We start from the raw sequence: 18262 nt of genomic DNA on the forward strand, positions 1-18262 counted from the left end.
ATCTATGCATCTTAGGGTCATTGTGATCTAGAGGCTACTGCAACATAAATTTCATATTTTTAAACCCTACAGCCCTGATGGCGAACCTATGGCATGTGTGCCAGAGGTGGCACGCAGCGCCTTCTCTATGGGCATGTGAGCCGTTGCCCCAGTTCAACTCCACCGCGCAGGCACGTACGCCTCCTGCCAGCCAGCTGGTCTTCTGGGCTCTGCTGCGCATGTGGGGGGGTGGAGTGCACGTGCATGTGTGGAGCGCATGCGGGGGGTTGCGCATGCATGTGGTGGTTTGGGCGTATGCTTTGGGCACTCGGTCCAGAAAATATTAGCCATCACTGCCCTATCATTACTCTTATTTTTACAAACAGGAGAATTTTGAACTTTAAATGCACTTAATTTTTTTATACCATACAACACATCCCTTATATTCTGATATATCTCAATAGTGTTTCTTTGAAACAAATCTAAGTCAGCTAGGGAAACAAAAATGCAGGTATTAGCACAATCCTTGGGGTAATGTTTAAAAGGATAATGTGGTGAAGAAAGCAGCTTGACCTTTGGACAATAATTTACTTCATGAATGCAGATAAATTCTTGTTGCTCTTCATATTTCCACTATCTTAGACTTTCAGTGAGAAACAATGCAAAATATTTTTAAAAGCCCGATTACTGGGTATATTAATAGGTAGATCATCTCACGAAAGAAAATTCGGACAACAAGTTTAACTTTTCTTTGTGAAAGTCATGCCAATTCTTCAGAATGCCAGCTGGTTTTGTGTTTCATAGATATTTATTTATTAAATATATGCCTCCCATCTCACTCTTAAAACAACTCTGGGTGACTTACAATATCGGAAAACAGTAATATAAAACAATTTAAACATTTAAACATCAAAAGGCCATAAACATCAAAAGTTAACAAAAAACACCACTATGTAACAAAGAAACCAATACATAAATAGGATGAAGGTGGGATCTTCTTCTTAGTGTACAAAACACATCCAGAGTGGATGCCTATTTTTAATCAACCATTTAATAGGAACGTTTTCTGCTAAATCAAATTTTAAAGTTTCTCTTTTCAAATTAACAACCCTTTTTCCAGTTTTTAATTTAGCAATTTGCACTGGAATTCTATGTGTAGGTACTAAAATATACAACTCCACTGTCTTCTGTGGAATTTTCCTGGGGAGGTAGGAATATGGGATACAACCTGAGTGATACATAAAATCTTTCAGTTCTATGTATATTTCAATCACACAATTCTTCAATATTACTCTCTCTCAGGTAAGAGTGGATACTATATTCAGGTATAACTATATAACTCCTGAACACAGTCTCTATTTTGCTTACTCAAGAAATTGCATTTTAATAGCAATAGAAAAGCATTGCTAATTGTAATCTATATCTAGATCTATGAATGAATATGTGTGTGTGTGTGTGTGTGTGTGTGTCTTGGCAATGTTTCAATGAGCTCCCACTCGCCATCTTCAGCTTTTTCGGCTTCGTGCTTGTGCGAGTAAAGCGTGGTCGGAGCTGCCGTCTCTCTATAAATCTTGAGGGGTGGAGTGCTGGCTTTGTTGCTGTAAGTGGGTTGATTGGCTGTGTAGTTGCATCCTGATTGGTAGATGGAGTTGGTGTTTGTAGATTGGTCGGCTGTTTCATATCATCCTGTGTGGCTGAGGTGCTGACTGTGTGTCAGTTGTTATTTTGTGTTGTAACAACCTGGATGGTGGGTGGGGCTCATTTGTTGACTAGAGCTGGTTTCCAGATGTCTGGTAGGCGGGAGGTATTATCACGTTTATTCATGTTGTGGGGGTATTTTTCTATTTCAATGGCTTCCATAATTATTCTCTTGTTGAAATGTTCAGTTTTGGAGACTTCAGGATATTTTTTTATCTCAATCTTACGCGGGAAAGACCGAAATACAAGAAGACCAGCATGTGTGTGTGTGTGTGTGCGTGCGTGTGTGTGTGCGTGTGTGTGTGTGTGTGTGTACATACTGTATACTGGATACTAAAGTAACACTGGAACTGTTAATAAATAGAACACAGCAGATCTGTATCTATCACAATCAATCACAAGGCAGTTAAAGTTAAGAAAAGCACTTTCGTAATTGAAGCATTTCACTCCTAGATACAAAAGTGATTGTATGACTTGATAGGAAATGGCTGTTTTTGTAGTTTCCCCCACAAATCGGGTTCTAATGCAAAAAGGACCAGGCACCCAAAACACCACAAAGAAGGAGCCCATTGTACAAGAGATGTTAATATTTACCATGTTCAAAATGTGCCGTAAAAACCACGTGTCCAATATAGATAGAGAGGATTCACACCAGCAATTTCTTCACATTCTCAGGCTGCCTGAGCAGAAAGAGGGGAGACCATCTCACAGGTTTCTGCTCTTGACCTTTAAATCAGCCTTGACTGATATAGTACCATCAGTACTACATCGTGTTGAGGTTTAAGAGTTGTCATTCCAGTCTATTTGGAGTTCATGCAATTTGACCAGACTACTTTAGAGTTAAGGTTAAATATGTGCCAATATTTCAACACTGGAGAAACAGTATAGAAATGCCACAATGAAAATAGTTTTCTTAGATGGCTTAGAAATGTATGATTGTCAAATTGTCAGTATCTCTGTACTCCCACTCGCACATAACTGAAGCCCTAAATCCATTTGGCATTAAACAATGCTATTTGCTGGTGTCTTTGTCAAATATATTTGAGAAAGAAGATAAGCAGGAATAGAGAAAATTCTTCAGTGCATACTCTGCTTACTTTCAGGAAATCCAACATTAGCAAAAGCATTCTAAAATAAAGCTGAAGCCACCATAATATAAAAGAACCCCAACAGTCTTTTGGGAACTTGAGTTCTGCAAGCAGCACAAAACCCTCTCAAGTGCTCCATTAATTTTCAGAATTGGTCTGAAGCTCTAATCAAAAACCACCACCTGTTCCTGTATCAACAAGATATCTAGCAGAAACAGAAAAGTTTTTTCTTTAGACAGATGACTGAAATACCACAGTGTACAATTTGCACAAAAGACTATGGCATAAATAAGATAGTCAGTCCTCCTATCTTCAACAACAATGTTACACAGTCTCTCTCTAGGGCTGTAAAACACCGAGAAGGACTTCACCTTGGCAGTTTGAGTTGTGCCTCTGGTGTGAAGAGAGTATGCAAGTTAGAAGCCATGTCAAGAACTCAAGTGACCATTCTTAAAGTGAGATTATGGCTGTTAAATGTTACCACAAAAATAAGCCCAGTAAGAAAGGGGAGCCGGCAGGACAGGAAGTGTCGTTCCAGGAATGCACAGAAACATCCTCAATGTTCTTTAAGAATGGAGTAAGGGAAGAGATGAAAGCAAAAAAAAATGGAGTATTAAAAGCAGCAAAGATGAATGCTTCCCTTGCATCAAAGATTAGAACAAGAACAATTAATAATTCCTCTATAATTAAGGTCTCCCTGAGACAGAACAACAAGGCATTGGCTATGGCCCTCAATGCTGCCAAGATAACAGCCAAGAATCTTACTGATGACAAGATGAGACTGCAGAAAGAAGTAGAGTTGGGTCACTTTGAAAATGCTTGCTTACGCCAAAAGCTCTCTTCTGAGAAAAAATATACTGATGAACTGCAGCTCTTTATGAACAGCTGCTTTCAAACTGCAATCAAGATGACGAGATTGTTAGAGGATGAAAGAGGGCACAATGATACTCATGATATTTCTTGCAGTCAGGATGATAGCAACTGTCCTAGAGTGGCACCAAAATTTATGAGAATTCCATTGTCTCATGTGGATGATGAAGGAAGTGGCAATGCCAGAAAGACATCCACCAGTCTGGAGAAATTCCCTTTGCAATCTGCTTTTGGTGAGACTTGGAGAAGTATGCCTTTCCATGAGGTAAAGAAGTCATTCTCTTCTTTCACTGACAAAGTATTGGCAAGCAGTGGAAATAGTCATGCAGGATTACATGGAGTAGATGACTCTACTTTGGCATTGAATTCAAGCACAATTTTTGGAGACAACCTTTGGAATGTGCCACAGAATTCCAGGAGCAACTCACTATCTATCCTGGATAAGAATTATCCTGTCCATCAATGGAATAAAGTCCTGAACGATTTAACAAATTCCATCCCTCTTGAAACTTCTCCAATATGTCTATACCGACGAAGAAAAAAGGAAGTTTCCTATGCAGAGCCTAGCCTGAATAAAAAACTGAGGCGTGGTGACCCCTTTACAATGACTGACTTCCTCAGTTCCCCCATCTATAAAACAAAAAAAAGTTGACAAAAGGAACTGAAATGTCCAGGAAAACCAAGAAAATTTTAAAAAGTTAGATCTGTTGATTAATCTTTAGACAAAGAATAACACAATTGTTTCCTAGGTATGAGGTTTTTTTCTTAATTCAGCGAGTTTTAGCCACTTCATTGTAAAAATAAAATTATTTTTTATAAATATTTGTTTCTCAAACTAGGTCTGTTGAATTACATCAGATTTATTCTAACTATTTGAAGATTAATTGGAACACCTATATGTAAACTTGTCATAATAACATGAAAACTAAAATCAGGTATTCTAAAAAAATAAATAAAAAATAAGCCCAGTAAAATGTCTGACTCACGTTTAGAGATACATTCTATCGTGGTCATGGCAGCACTGTATTTCATTTTTAAAAAATGTATACATCCAAGAGACAAATATGTTTCTTCCTGAACCAGTAGTGTAGAAATGTGTGCAATAAAAATAAGGAAAATACATTTTGTTGTATCTATTATAGAAATTATCAACCCAGGGGAGGGAAAATGGAAACACTGCCTTGGTGATACACCTTGAAAATGGTGTTTCAAAGCATTCCTTTTTCCCCTAAGCATAGGAGCCCATTGCTTTTTTCAGTTTTTCGGTTTTAAAGAAACGTTTTGCCTTAAAATATCTACATGGAGGTCCCTGTTTTTTTTTCAAGATAGAGCTAACATAGCCTGTCCATGGTAGTCACTGATTAGCCAAGATATATTGTATATAGTTAAGGCTATATAGCAACTAATTACCAAAAAGGAAGAATTTCCAGGTGCTAAAATTTTTCAAGGTGTATGTCTCCCTTCCCTCAAATTTTGTAGCCAACGTACCCGGCAAGGCTCACCTTTCTATTTAAGAGTTATTGGCATTCCTCCAGCTGATGATATTGACAGCAATGCCTGATAACATTTTGGCAAAAAGAAAAAAAGGGTAAACTACTGCTATCTTATAATACTTACTTTTGTTTAAAATTTAATGCTGGGAAATTCTAAATGAGATATTTCTGCCTTTTTATGCATGGATCCTTGCATATGGCTGGGTAGGGTTGGTGGTTGGGTGTTGTGCGGTGTATGCCAATTTTTCTGTGATCATGGACAAAAGGATTGAGAGGAAAACCCAAAAGAAAACTAAAATAAATAAGCATGCTTTTCACCATTATTCCCTGGGCCTTTTAGGTGACAAATAAGCACCTATATAAATGTTTTAAATAAACACATACCCAGGCTGAAATATGTGTAGTTTTGCATGCAAGTTCATAGCATAATAAACTGGTAAAAGTGAGGCTAATCTGTCGGAATGATTTTTAAAAAATGTATTTGCCCAAGGGAAACAGGAACTTGCAGGCATAAATAATAATAGGCATGGATAATCCAGGCATGGATTAAAAGGTACCTAAAAAGAATTCAGGTGAATTCTTCCCAACAGAGAAACAATTAGAAACAGGACAAAAATAATCATCCTGCAAATAGACCCCCCCAAAATAAATAAAATAGTCTGTTTCTAAAAAAAAAAAAAAACTATTGTTACAAATAAAGTCAGTAGTCCTTGGTATCCCTAAATTCAGGCATGCTCCACATTCTTTTAGTCGGATCCATGCCTCTCTCCACGTCTTCTGAAATGGTCTTGATATCACTGCTGAAAGGGGAAATCCTTATGCGGGATCTGAAAGTGGTGAGGGAGAGGCTGGTTTTGTTCTTGGTGTTCCATTGCCTTGCAAGTTTCTTGGCGTCCTCTTCCTCTTTGATCTTCTCAGTGGCATCGTGCAGAACGGAACGGAAAAGCTGAGGTATTTCTCCAGGCTCTGGTTCATACTCAGCAATAAGTTGCCGAAATCTAAGAAATAAATGAGCAAAAGATTCTAGCCTTAGAATGGCATATACAGTCCACCTTCACTTAAATTCTCAGAGCAGAGAGATATAGGTGTTAACTCAGTGTTTCTCAACCTTGGCGACTTTAAATCCTGTGGACTTCAACTCCCAGAATCCCCCAGCCAGCGCTGGCTGGGGAATTCTGGGAGTTGAAGTCCACAGGATTTAAAGTTGCCAAGGTTGAGAAACACTGTGTTAACTTACGTTAGGGGTGTCAAACTTGATTTCATTGAGGGCCGCATCAGGGTTGTTTTATACCTCGTGGGCCAGGGGGCATGGCCAGGAGGGGTGTGGCCATTACTCATCGAGACTCCATTTTTGGCAGCAACAGCCTGCCCAGATTCCATTTTTGGCTGCAAAGGCCTCCTGCAGCGAAAACAGAGCTCGGAGAGGTCACATGCAGCTTCCCAGGCCTTGTTTTCACTGACAGAAGAACTTTGGTCCTTCGTTGTTTCCAGAGCGGGCCCACGGGCCAGATCTAAGCATCCCATGAGCCGGATCCAGCCCACGGAGCTTGAGTTTGACATCCCTGTCTTATGACATTCTCTCATATATCAGGATTGACACAACTTCTACCACCATCTCTTTTGGAGTAAAGGGCACATTTATGTATTTCTGTATTTTTACACACTGTATATTCTTTATTGTGTTTTTATTTAAACTGACCTGTATTTGACTTCTACTGTTTTTACTTATTACAGTACAATAGTTATACTTACTTACTTACTTATTTCCATTTCATAATTCTAAACCACCCATCTCCCTCCCTCCCTTTCTTAAACACATTATTTCCTGGTGGTCAATATAAATGAAGGAAATAATAGCTCATCAACTATTTCCATCATTTGAATTTCCCCATCTATATAAATTATAGGTCCTCTTTAAAAAGAATCACTTGGCATTATAAATTATATGCAGTGATGTTATTTGGTTAAATTGGTAGCAGGCAGCAAGTTATCCTATCCAAATTCTGCCAAGCAAAACATTATAATAATCAAATGTCTGGATAAAACCCATTAGACAATCGCAAACTTTTGCCTGTAAAGACAGAATATGCACCTGAAGCAACTGATTGCATTTGTGATATATTTCTGCAAATTATTTCCAGCAAGAGTTTCTAAACAGACTCTCAGTACTGAGTTCTTCGTACATACAAATAGAATGAACATTCAGTAATTGATTCTAGACATGTCATTTAGAAAGCCGTGAATCATTTTTGAATTATTCATAAACAGTTGTAAAAAACAGAAAACGATGGTTTACTCTGCTTTTTTTAGTCCAGTTCAGCTGCAGGGGAAAATCAATCAAGTTTCAATGCTAGATATTCTACCCAATTCCCTGCATCTGGTGTTCTCTAAATGTGATGGATTTCAGAATCCATCATCTCCAGCCAGAGCAGTCTTTGGGATTAAGTTATTTCTACTTCACACTCATCCTATATACAGTGCATGACAGATTCCAAACAAATACCTAATAATAATTGGTCCACAATAGGATGGATGTAGTTTGGAACAGATATCCTCCAGCTGCAGACGCTCCCCTGGACTGATATCATGGCTGTGCTTGGGGTAGTTAACCAGCCAACCATAATCAACTCCTGTTTTGAGCTTGCGATACTCGTTTTCTTTCTCCCGCTGTTGTTTCTCAGCTTCTTTGATCTGCCAATCAAGCTCCATCATCAGGGTTTCAGTCACCATTTCCATTGGGCTTCTTTGAGAAATACGACTGGAAGGTTCATTCCATCCAAACCAGGATGCCAGTGCCATGTTCTTCTTTTTTCCTTCCTTTATCTGCAAAGAACAAGTGAAACCAAAATGTTTTTCATGTTTACAAGAGATACGGTGGGCAACATGTGTGTGTGTATGTTTGTTTGTGTGTGTAAAGAGAGAGAGAGGCATTCACATATAATACGTACATACCCAGCAAGTCTCTGAATTCTACAGTGTTCTCATAGTCCACTTATTGCCCTCCAAAGGACATCTGAGGGAGGGAGGGAGGGAGGGAGGGAGGGAGGAAGGAAGGAAGGAAGGAAGGAAGGAAGGAAGGAAGGAAGGAAGGAAGGAAGGAAGGAAGGAAGGAAGGAAGGAAGGAAGGAAGGAATCTCTTTAATGAACTGGAACAGGGCTACCTGGACATGCTTATCTAGAGTCAAATTAATATTATTTCCTTAGCTCAGACATTATCTACAGAATTATATACTGAACTAGCAGCAGATCTGAAATTTCACTAGTTTCTTAGGATGAATATTTAATTTGATATTTGATTGATATTTCAAAACGTGGAACTTTTTTTTAAAAAAAGGTCATCCTCACACCAAACATTGCTCCATACTCAACAATACCCTCCCACACAAGTAGCCTTTTCTGGCAATAGATGCACCAATTTTCACCCTCTATACATAAGGATGATTGCATAATGGGCTTCCCCCACCTCTGTTGCTCAGGATTTTTCAGGCTATTCCACAAAATAAGAAGCTATTTGCATCTAGTCCCACTTGGGAAGGAAGGACTTGAAAGATCAGCCATTCTCTCAAGGTTAAAAGGTCAACATTGTCTTAAGGAACTCAAGCGTCTATAACAGTGGTAGTGAACCTTTTCAGCACTGAGTGCCGAAAAGGACGCATGGAAACATCATGCATGGTGTGAGGTGCTGCTGATAGGGCATGTCCACAATCACTGTAGGTGGTTTTCCCAGATTTTCTGTTATTGGTGCAACACCCATATGCTGCTGGACTGTATTGGTGCTGATGTGGTTGAGAAGGGAGATGCCTAATGATGCCAATACAACACTTGCATTTCCATGGTATGCAAAAGACATTCAGTACTTTAGGTAGTTGGTTTGCGCTTAGCACCATACGGTGCTATTGGGCAACCATCATTCTATACAGTTTCTATTTTAAGTAATTTGACAGGCACCTATTACCAAACATTACATTCATCCTCATGCGCACTTTCCTATTAATGCCACCGTCATTTTGCAGATGGAATCCTAAGTAACGGAAGGAGTTTGCTTTCATTAGCACTTTGCCGTTGATCTTGACAGTGAGGTGCTCAGGCTGATCTCTAGATAATCAGGTTTCTTGATCTTAAGTCACAAACCAAATCGGCTAAGACTGTCATTCCACATCTAGACCCAAGCATGCAGTTCTTCCCTGGTGGATAGCTGTGAGCAAAACATTGTCAGCTTAGAGCAAGGCCCAGGGGACACTATAATGCAGATCTTGCATGATGGTATCCATGATGAGAATGAACAGCAATGGTGATAACGCTTTGGGGCATGCTAACTTTCCCAGGAAAGCCATCAGAAAGGCCAATTGTGCATCTTACTCTGGTTCTGATATTCTGATATTCTCTCACAAATTCACCATGCTTGATAAAATGTTTTCCACATTTGTAATACTGATTAAAATATATTTATATTTCTTAGATAATTTCCCAAGTGTCATATACCAATGGTACATTATTTAGTACAAGTTATCTTTTAAACTGTAGCAGAGTGTGAACTTTAGCCTTTAAAATAACTCCTCTTCTCTTGCTCTATCTGTATGACCAAAATTCTTAGCCCATTTCATCATGTACTCTTTAACTTTCTTTTCTTCCATTTCAAATCTCAGCAAAAGTTTATACATTTTAGCAATCACATGTTCATCATCTGTAACGTAACTCATTTTCAAATTCCATCTTATTTTTATAATTTCAGTTATTCTTATCTGTATTACATCTTCTCTTAATTGTGCTTATGAAAACAAATGAAAACCAAATCCATCTGCAATCAGTTATTCTCTTGACTTTATTTTAAGTTCCTCATATTCCTGTATGAGCAGTAGGGTAGTTGTCACTTAGTGACTATTCACTCAGTGACCATTCACTAAACTGTTTGCTCTTCTTCATGTCTAAAGTTATGCAGTCAAGGTGGCAGCAGATACCTGGCACACTAAGATGAAACTGGAGGAAATAAGTCAAAAAAACTACTCCAGAAAAATGATGGTACTAGTTAGAGAAATAGACAATGAAACAGCAGCTTATAAACCCGTGACCCGTCAAAACCGCAGTAGACAAAAGCGCGCTCAACGAAAGCGCGTACCTGACGTCATCAGCAGCGCGATGAAAAAAATTAAAAATAAATTAAATTGAAATTAAAATAAAATTAAAGCAAGCCGATTCACATAAAGGTAAGGGTTAGGTTTAGGGTTAGGGTTAGGTTAAGGGTTAGGGTTAGGTTTAGGGTTACGTTAAGCGTTAGGGTTAGGTTTAGCATTGGGTTAAGGGTTAGCGTTAGGTTTAGCGTTAGGTTAAGGATTAGGTTTAGGGTTAGGTTTGGGGGGGGGTTAGGGTAAGGTTTTCGCTTTAATTTTAAATTTACCGCTCACAGCGTGATGTTTTCGTCGCGCTGTGATGACGTCACTTACGCGCTTTCGTCGAGCGCGCTTTTGTCTACCGCGGTTTTGTAGTGGAACCTATAAACCAGCATTGTGTAAGGCAATTCAGCCAGCAATTAACAAATTATAAAAGGTATGAAAGAAACAATTCCAGCAGAACCAGAGAAAACCCCATGTTCTTTTGGACTACATGTTGGACCAGCTTTGGATGCAAGTCAAGTGAATGGATGAATTACTGCAAAAGTGAAAGTGCATTCAGTGCAAGTTATATTTCAATAGAACTTACTAATGTTTGAAAAGTGTCCAGTGGCACGGTAACCTAGAGGTGCAAATGCTTGCCTCGTGCTCAGGAGGCTGAGAGTTCAATCCTAGGCAGCAACAGACATTTATCTGTCAGGGTGCAAAGAGTAAATATCTGTTGCGAACTCTGCATAGGCATCAGGAAGGGCACCCGGCTGGTAAACTATCAGCTCCATTCAGTAGGTCCAACTCCACTCTGATACAAGGGATTATATGGTCGTAAAAAGCAAAACAAATAATGTTTGAAACTGCATACTTATAATTCACTAAAGGAGTCTAAACTGATTATTTAATTGGCACCTAGAGAAATCAGAGAAAGGAATTGCGCTGAGTGTTTGTGTGTTTTCTCTGAACAATTTACTAGAGCTGTGCAACAATTAGCTCTTTCAGAAGGCCTGGTTGTAATCATTTGCAAATTGCTGATGAAAATAAGGGCCAGTTTAATTTAGAAAGGAAAATTTTGTAATAGTAGATATATTTGAAGATTATTGAGCAACTGAAGTTTGTTTCTGGAGAAATGATTACATGGAATAATTCTCCTTAATAGCAAATTATAAGGGGTGAAAAGTTGTTACGCTAGGTCAACTTGTTAATTGTACCTTTAAGTGTTTTGAGAAATTATAAAAAGAATATAACTTGCCTACCTGGTGAATGACAATATATTCAATTAAAACATTTCTTATGTTCTTAATATGAACCTAAAGTTTTAAAACTCTCAGGAAAAATCCTACCATTTTAATTATATTAGGCAAAGATTTATCTTCAACTGAAAAGTTAAATATAAGCCAATGCTGCTTTTGATTTTTCATTTGAGTAGTTTAATACTCCATGTTACTGAATACTCCCACTTCCCCTTACAGTCTATAAGTTTCAGCAAAAAATATTTCGCTTTGTGAGGCTTAACCCATCCCATTCCAGCAGTTTATCCCGATAACTCAAAGCAGTTCCAGATATCAAATTTCTCCCATTGCATGTTGTTGTTAGTTGTGAAGTTGTGTCTGACCCATCACAACCCCATGGACAATGCTCCTCCAGGCCTTCCTGTCCTCTACTATCATCTGGAGTCCATTTAAGCTCACATTTACTGCTTCGGTGACTCCATCCAGCCACCTCATTCTCTGTCGTCCCCTTCTTCTTTTGCCCTCAATCTTTCCCACCATTGCATAGGCAGTTGCAATATTCTTCTTTCCCTTACCAATTTTATTCTGTGAACAGATGAGCTCTCTTACTAGATCTAGTCCAGAATAATATGCTTGTAACTGCTCTTGGAAGTATCGTTTGCCTCCCACATTGATTACCAAGAAAGAATCATTTTCAATTATCTTGATAAGACTTCGAAGTTGACCCGTAACATACTAATCTATGCTCTCAGAAGACAGTACACTTCATAATCCAATGGGTCCAAGTTGACATAGGTTTGATTGAATTTCTTTAAGTACTGAGTCACCAAATACTACAGTTTTTCTTTTTGTCTTCTTGCAGAATGCTGTTGCTTTGCCCAGTTGCTATTTCTTGGTGGAATACCAAGAGCACCTTCTGACTCTCTTTCTGAGAAATCCTCTGTGGAAGTTCACAAAGAACTTGAGATGCATAAATTTTCAAAGCAATCCAATAGATATGAATGTAATATATAATGTTCTCAGCCAGTTACTTGGATTTCTCACTGGTATCTATCCCACCACAATTTACTTTCAAGTATTATTTTCAGACTACAGATACTACAGATCTGGTATCTATGACTGTTTAAAAAAAACCCATCAGCTTTAATAACCAAGAGAAGTTTTTGAAATAATAAATTGTAAATTGTTTAAGGCAGTGGGCCCTTATCTTTTGGGCAGCAGGGACTGGTTCCATGGAGAGGGTTTTTTCCAAGGACCAAAGGGGGTGTGGTTTTATGGGCTGCCTGCATCCCGTGGCTAGGACTTCGCTTGTTTGCATGGCCTGTTTTCCTGCATGCCGCAGACTGATGATGGTTCATGGACTGGGGTTGGGCACACCTGTATCACATTGGATGTTGAATCAGCTGAACAACAGCTCAACAAGTCAATGCCATATAATTCTTAATATTATAGATAAAAATAAATGTGAATCTACAGCAGAATAGACGGAAATCTCTCAACTTTAATAAGATTAAACCTCTTAAGATCTATAACCAACCTGAAATAGAAACTTACAGAACAGGACATTATTTGTTTTTATCTAGGCTGTTTTGGTTTTGGATTTATTTACCGATATAATAATATATAATTTATTTATTGATATAAAAAAGCAGACCCTGTGTGTGTGAGGGGGTGATTTTAGTATATTAATTTATTATATGACCTCTTTTATTAGTTTTGTTGTTTTTATATGGGGTTTTATATTCTGTAAGCCGTCTTGAGTTGTCCTGTGCGAATAGGCGGCAATATAAATTCCCTAAATAAATTCCCTAAATAAATAAATAATACTAAATCCATTCATCACCCAAATCTGTGAGAGACAATAAATTGAAAAGTCAAACTATGTATTCCACATCCATTTTGGTCAAGTCATAGGTTAGCCATAAATTTAACCTATCCTATCCATATAAACTCAGCAATACTTCTTTCTTTAAGGAGTAAACTAAGCAATGCACAGAAATCCAAGAAAGAATGCTCCACAATTCTGCCTTTATGTTAAGTGTGTACATTGTATTTCCTCACCATCTGTTTTATACCCAAGGTTTCCTAATGGATTACATTTTCCAGGAATAAAGATTTATGTGCTTAGCTGGAAAGCTATAGATAAAAGCAACCAAAGACTTTTTAAAATACCATTGCTTTGTTCAAAAGCACAATTTTCCAACTTTGCAAGCTAATACAGGATACTGTTACTTGCATTTGTTATCATAAATCCAATACATAACAGTCTTTTTTTAAAATGGGATAGAACATAGTGGTTCTATTCCCTCTCCCCATTCAATTCTGTGAGATGTCAAAGGACTTTCTGTCAAGTTATGGCATAAGGTTTACCTCACCGCCAGTGGAAAGTTGATTTATTTATACATATTCATTCTCGCCCTCATAAATATTGATTTTGTTACATAGTTAAGAGTTTTAAAACATGCCAAATTCATTTTTTAAAGTCTGCATCTAAAATATATATTCTTTAGTTGCACATGTGTCCATTTAAAAATCAGAAGTGTTATTATTTAGAAATGCCTAGAATTTATTATCCATGAGACATCTGACCATACATTCTTTCATACATATTTCAAGTTCATGTTCTCTGCCCAATGACCTTTCAGGTGCAGAACAACTGTTTGGAGTCAGGTCTCTACAGCACTGTTAGTGCAACTGCAAAGCATGGAAAAAAATATTCATTGATGGAAGGAAACTCGCTGGGTAAATAGTATTTGCTTAAACAATATTTCTTTGGTTTCTGCATTTAGGCCAGTCTCCTCCAACATGGGGCCTTCCAGGTAGGATAGATTCAGTTGAGAACAATTTGAATTCTATCCCAATGCAGTTGGAGAGCACCGGAATCTAAAAAGCTAAACTACATTACTCTGGAGCACAGAAAAAGCAACAAACTTAGAAGTACAATCACCTTCTGAAGATACATGGAATTATCCAAAATATTTAAATTTTCTTTCACTAAAAATCAACTGAATTTATAAAGTCCTTAATCTGGACTTGGTTTTATGAAATGTATCTCACATTCTACAATTTGAGGTTTAGTACTTACTAAATCATTCTTTAGGGATAAAAATAATACTGGTTCTTTATGGTCCACCAACCCATCACAAAAATATCCTTTATTTTAACTTATTGTATTGAAAACATTCCATTACATATTATTGCATTTTATATTCTAGAAACCTACCATAGGATCATCCCAATCTGTCATCCATTTAAACCAAATGGTTTTTTTAAATAGAATATTCTCAGTTACAGCTTTTTTAAAAGAATCACTGATTTGGTTTTTCACTAAATATAATAGCTATTAAAATTCAACACTTTCTCAATGCAAATGACATTCTGAAGTCATGTGACCGAGAACTATTTTGCTTAATAACATGATAAATCATTCTTAGTTTGCAACCTTCTCAAGAAAGCATTGACTAAACCTAGCAAGTTCCTATAAATAGCTTTGCAATAATGCTGCTGAACCTTAATACCTATGGGGGTGAGGGTGGAGGTGGAGAACAGCTATGATTAAAATAATGCTGAAAATCCCCATTTTAAAACAAATTGCAAAAAAAATCCTCTACAGTTTAAATGAAATTGAAGTTAATTCACTATCTAATTTTTAATCTTCTTAACAGATTGCAGATCTTAATAATTGCTGAATGAAAGCAATGTATAAATTCAAAATACAAATGTGAAACAATTACAGAAATTTGATGCAATATTCCACTTGGTCTTTAAGTTTAATATAGGAATGGTGACTTTGAGATTCATTCAAATAAACTTAAATAATTTTTTGTATCTGAATACTTCTGAACTCTTCAAACCCCAATAGCAAAGATGATTAAGAGGTAAGATGAGGGGAAGGTGAACTTTGCACACATGTAGGCTAATTGTATATAGATTAATGCCTATGTTAGGAGTATTTTCTCCCAACAAATGGTTACTACTTTAAAGTGTGTAAAAAGTGAATAGTATCTTTCAAGTCAATGCCTTCATTATTTAATGGACACAATTGTCATTATCATGACAACAGTATAAAGTGTTTTGACACTGCCTTCCTTCTAGATTTTTCCTCCAAGTTCAGGAGGTTTCTGTACAATGAGTATTTTGATACTTTTTCATGACAGTCTCCCAATTGCAGGATTCGTTTACTTCCGTTTATTAGCTACATCCCTACACCCGGTCTTCATTAACTTTTCACTTAATACAATACAATACAATACAATAGCAGAGTTGGAAGGGACCTTGGAGGTCTTCTAGTCCAACCCCCTGCCTAGGCAGGAAACCCTATACCATTTCAGATAAATGGCTATCCAACATCTTATTAAATACTTCCAGTGTTGGGGCATTCACAACTTCTGGAGGCAAGCTGTTCCAGTGATTAATTGTTCTAACTGTCAGGAAATTTCTCCTCATTTCTAAGTTGCTTCTCTCCTTGATTAAATTCCACCCATTGCTTCTTGTTCTACCCTCAGGTGCCTTGGAGAATAGTTTGACTCCCTCTTCTTTGTGGCAACCTCTGAGATATTGGAACACTGCTATCATGTCTCCCCTAGTCCTTCTTTTCATTAAACTAGACATACCCAGGTCCTGCAACCGTTCCTCATATGTTTTAGTCTCTAGTCCCCTAATCATCTTTGTTGCTCTTCTCTGCACTCTTTCTAGAGTCTCCACATCTTTTCTACATCGTGGCGACCAAAACTGAATGCAGTATTCCAAGTGTGGCCTTACCAATGTATTGTAAAGTGGTATTAACACTTCACGTAATCTTGATTCTATCCCTCTGTTTATGTAGCCTAGAACTGTGTTGGCTTTTTTGGCAGCTGCTGCACACTGCTGGCTCATATTTAAATGGTTGTCCACTAGGACTCCAAGATCCCTCTCACAGTTACTACTATTGAGCAAGGTACCACCTATATTGTATCTGTACCACCTATAATGTACTGTACTTACTAAGAGTTGAACTAAATTGTGACTATAAACAAAATCAGCACCTCCATGGTCATTGTTCCAACTTTCCCCACTAGAATTATTGCTGCCTGAGAATTCTGACAGTCTTTCTAACCTGTTCCAAGCATTCCAGATTCTGGAAAAATCTACATAGGACTTTAAGAAAAGAATAGTCTATGGAAGCAAGACAAAGAAAGATTCTCTCTACATACAATCAGATTAAGGAATTACTTCATGTCTGTAAATTTTTTAAAAAGGTGTGCATTTAACATCTTTAAGAAGCAATAGAAACTATGCTTTCTTCCCTAACAATACTTAAAATGAAAGGAAGGAGGTAGGTGAGAAATAAAATGAAATAGAGGCACGTGCAACAGGAATGAAAGCAAAAAAAAAGGCACGTGCAAACTCATTTCAAACCTGCCTCAAATGGAAAAAGAGAAAGTAACTGTTGCTATCCAGGCTACTAAGTATACATCGCAAAATTTCAGAATTGTCTATACTCATCCTGTATCACACACACACACCTCACATTTGTCCATTTGGATAAACGACTTCATTGCAGAATACAGTGATGTTTCATATCCAACAGGAATTAAGCACCACTGATCTTCAGTGGGTCTCACTTCCAAGCAGCAACACATACACACAAAGAAAGAGCATTTATTTACAACCTGGATGTTCGCACCGTCACCTGCGCTTTACTTCATTGGGAGAATTACTCAGGCAGAAGCAGAAAGCTAACCCTTGCCTCTCTTCCTCCCTTTTCCTCAAAGTTTCTGCAAGTTGTCAACTTACCGGACGGCTTGTTCGAACTGAGAGACAAATCCAAGCACAACTCTAAAAAAAGTCCCTCGATCAAGGCGAGAGGGGTGCTCCCAGACTGCGCGCCCGCCCGAGTGTCGGTAGCCCAATTCAGCGCGAGGTTGCGCGCAGAAACTGCTTCTCCACCCCCAGTCTCTGCCTTTGCTTAAATAATCAGGGCGGGCTGAATTATTTTCTCCGAAGAACTCCCGCCTTCCTGCCTTCTGATTGGCTGTTGCTATAGTGACCCTCCTAAGCTTCTTTGGCCTGTGGCAGGAGGGAGAGCCGGCTGTAGCGGGACCAGATGAGAGGGAAAAGTCGGGGTGGGAGGGCGGAGGGAAGTGGGTGTGAAGGGCTCATGTGGAAGAAAAGTAGACGCAGGGTGTTTTCCCCGATGGTGAATTATAGTTCACCTGTCCACGAAGGGCAGAAAATTAAACTGACTTGAAATACTCTCTGTCCATTGCTTATTCCTATTCTGCTTTTATTTGCCAGGGAGTCCAACTTCCTTCTAAGATAATGGGTGACAAAACCTATGAGATTGTACAAGTTTTGAGGCAGGCTGCCCTTGGATGGTTTTGGAATAAGAGGGAAGTTCTTCTGAAAATACTGGCCCAGCTAAGGGAAATTTAAGTCTGTTGGGCCTTTTTCCCTATTTGTTTCAAATCAAGGCACAAACATGGCTATAGTAAATCTCTTTATAGCCCAAATTAAAATCAGTGTAGCAAATAACTCATGACCGAATAAAATTACATCACAATTCCAAACAGTATTTTTAATTTGTATAGTTTTCATATTTTATACGTCTGTATAATACTTTATGTAACTCATTTGCATTCTCAGCTGACATCATGGCATTGTCTACATATAAAAGATACATTCACATCCTGCTATATTTCTCCATAATTGCATTAAATAACAAAGGGAACATTGCACATTCTTGTTTTATTCTTTATTCAGTATTGGATCATTGATGAAGCATTCTACTTATTTTCAGACTGGCTACAGTGCATCCATGCATG

General features: G+C 38.0%; 2 protein-coding genes across 2 annotated transcripts; one reads left to right on the forward strand and one right to left on the reverse strand.

Moving 5' to 3' along the window:
* Nucleotides 1-1950: 1950 nt before the first annotated feature.
* LOC106542691 (uncharacterized) lies at nt 1951-4747 on the forward strand. The gene has a single exon (XM_014058492.2). The coding sequence runs from the start codon at nt 3229-3231 to the stop codon at nt 4285-4287; it is 1059 nt and encodes a 352-aa protein (XP_013913967.2). The 5' UTR covers nt 1951-3228; the 3' UTR covers nt 4288-4747.
* Nucleotides 4748-5790: 1043 nt separating this feature from the next.
* On the reverse strand, nt 5791-17399 carry RD3 (RD3 regulator of GUCY2D). The gene is made up of 3 exons (XM_014058493.2): nt 17235-17399; nt 7632-7951; nt 5791-6126 (listed from the first exon to the last, which is right to left on the reverse strand). The coding sequence occupies exons 2-3, from the start codon at nt 7925-7927 to the stop codon at nt 5829-5831; spliced, it is 594 nt and encodes a 197-aa protein (XP_013913968.2). The 5' UTR covers nt 7928-7951; nt 17235-17399; the 3' UTR covers nt 5791-5828.
* Between the last annotated feature and the right edge of the window lie 863 nt (nt 17400-18262).

The sequence above is a fragment of the Thamnophis sirtalis genome, unplaced genomic scaffold (assembly GCF_051295495.1).
Source record: "Thamnophis sirtalis isolate CommonGarterSnake01/CBP01778 unplaced genomic scaffold, rThaSir2_p1.2 scaffold_6, whole genome shotgun sequence".
Lineage (NCBI taxonomy): Eukaryota > Metazoa > Chordata > Lepidosauria > Squamata > Natricidae > Thamnophis > Thamnophis sirtalis.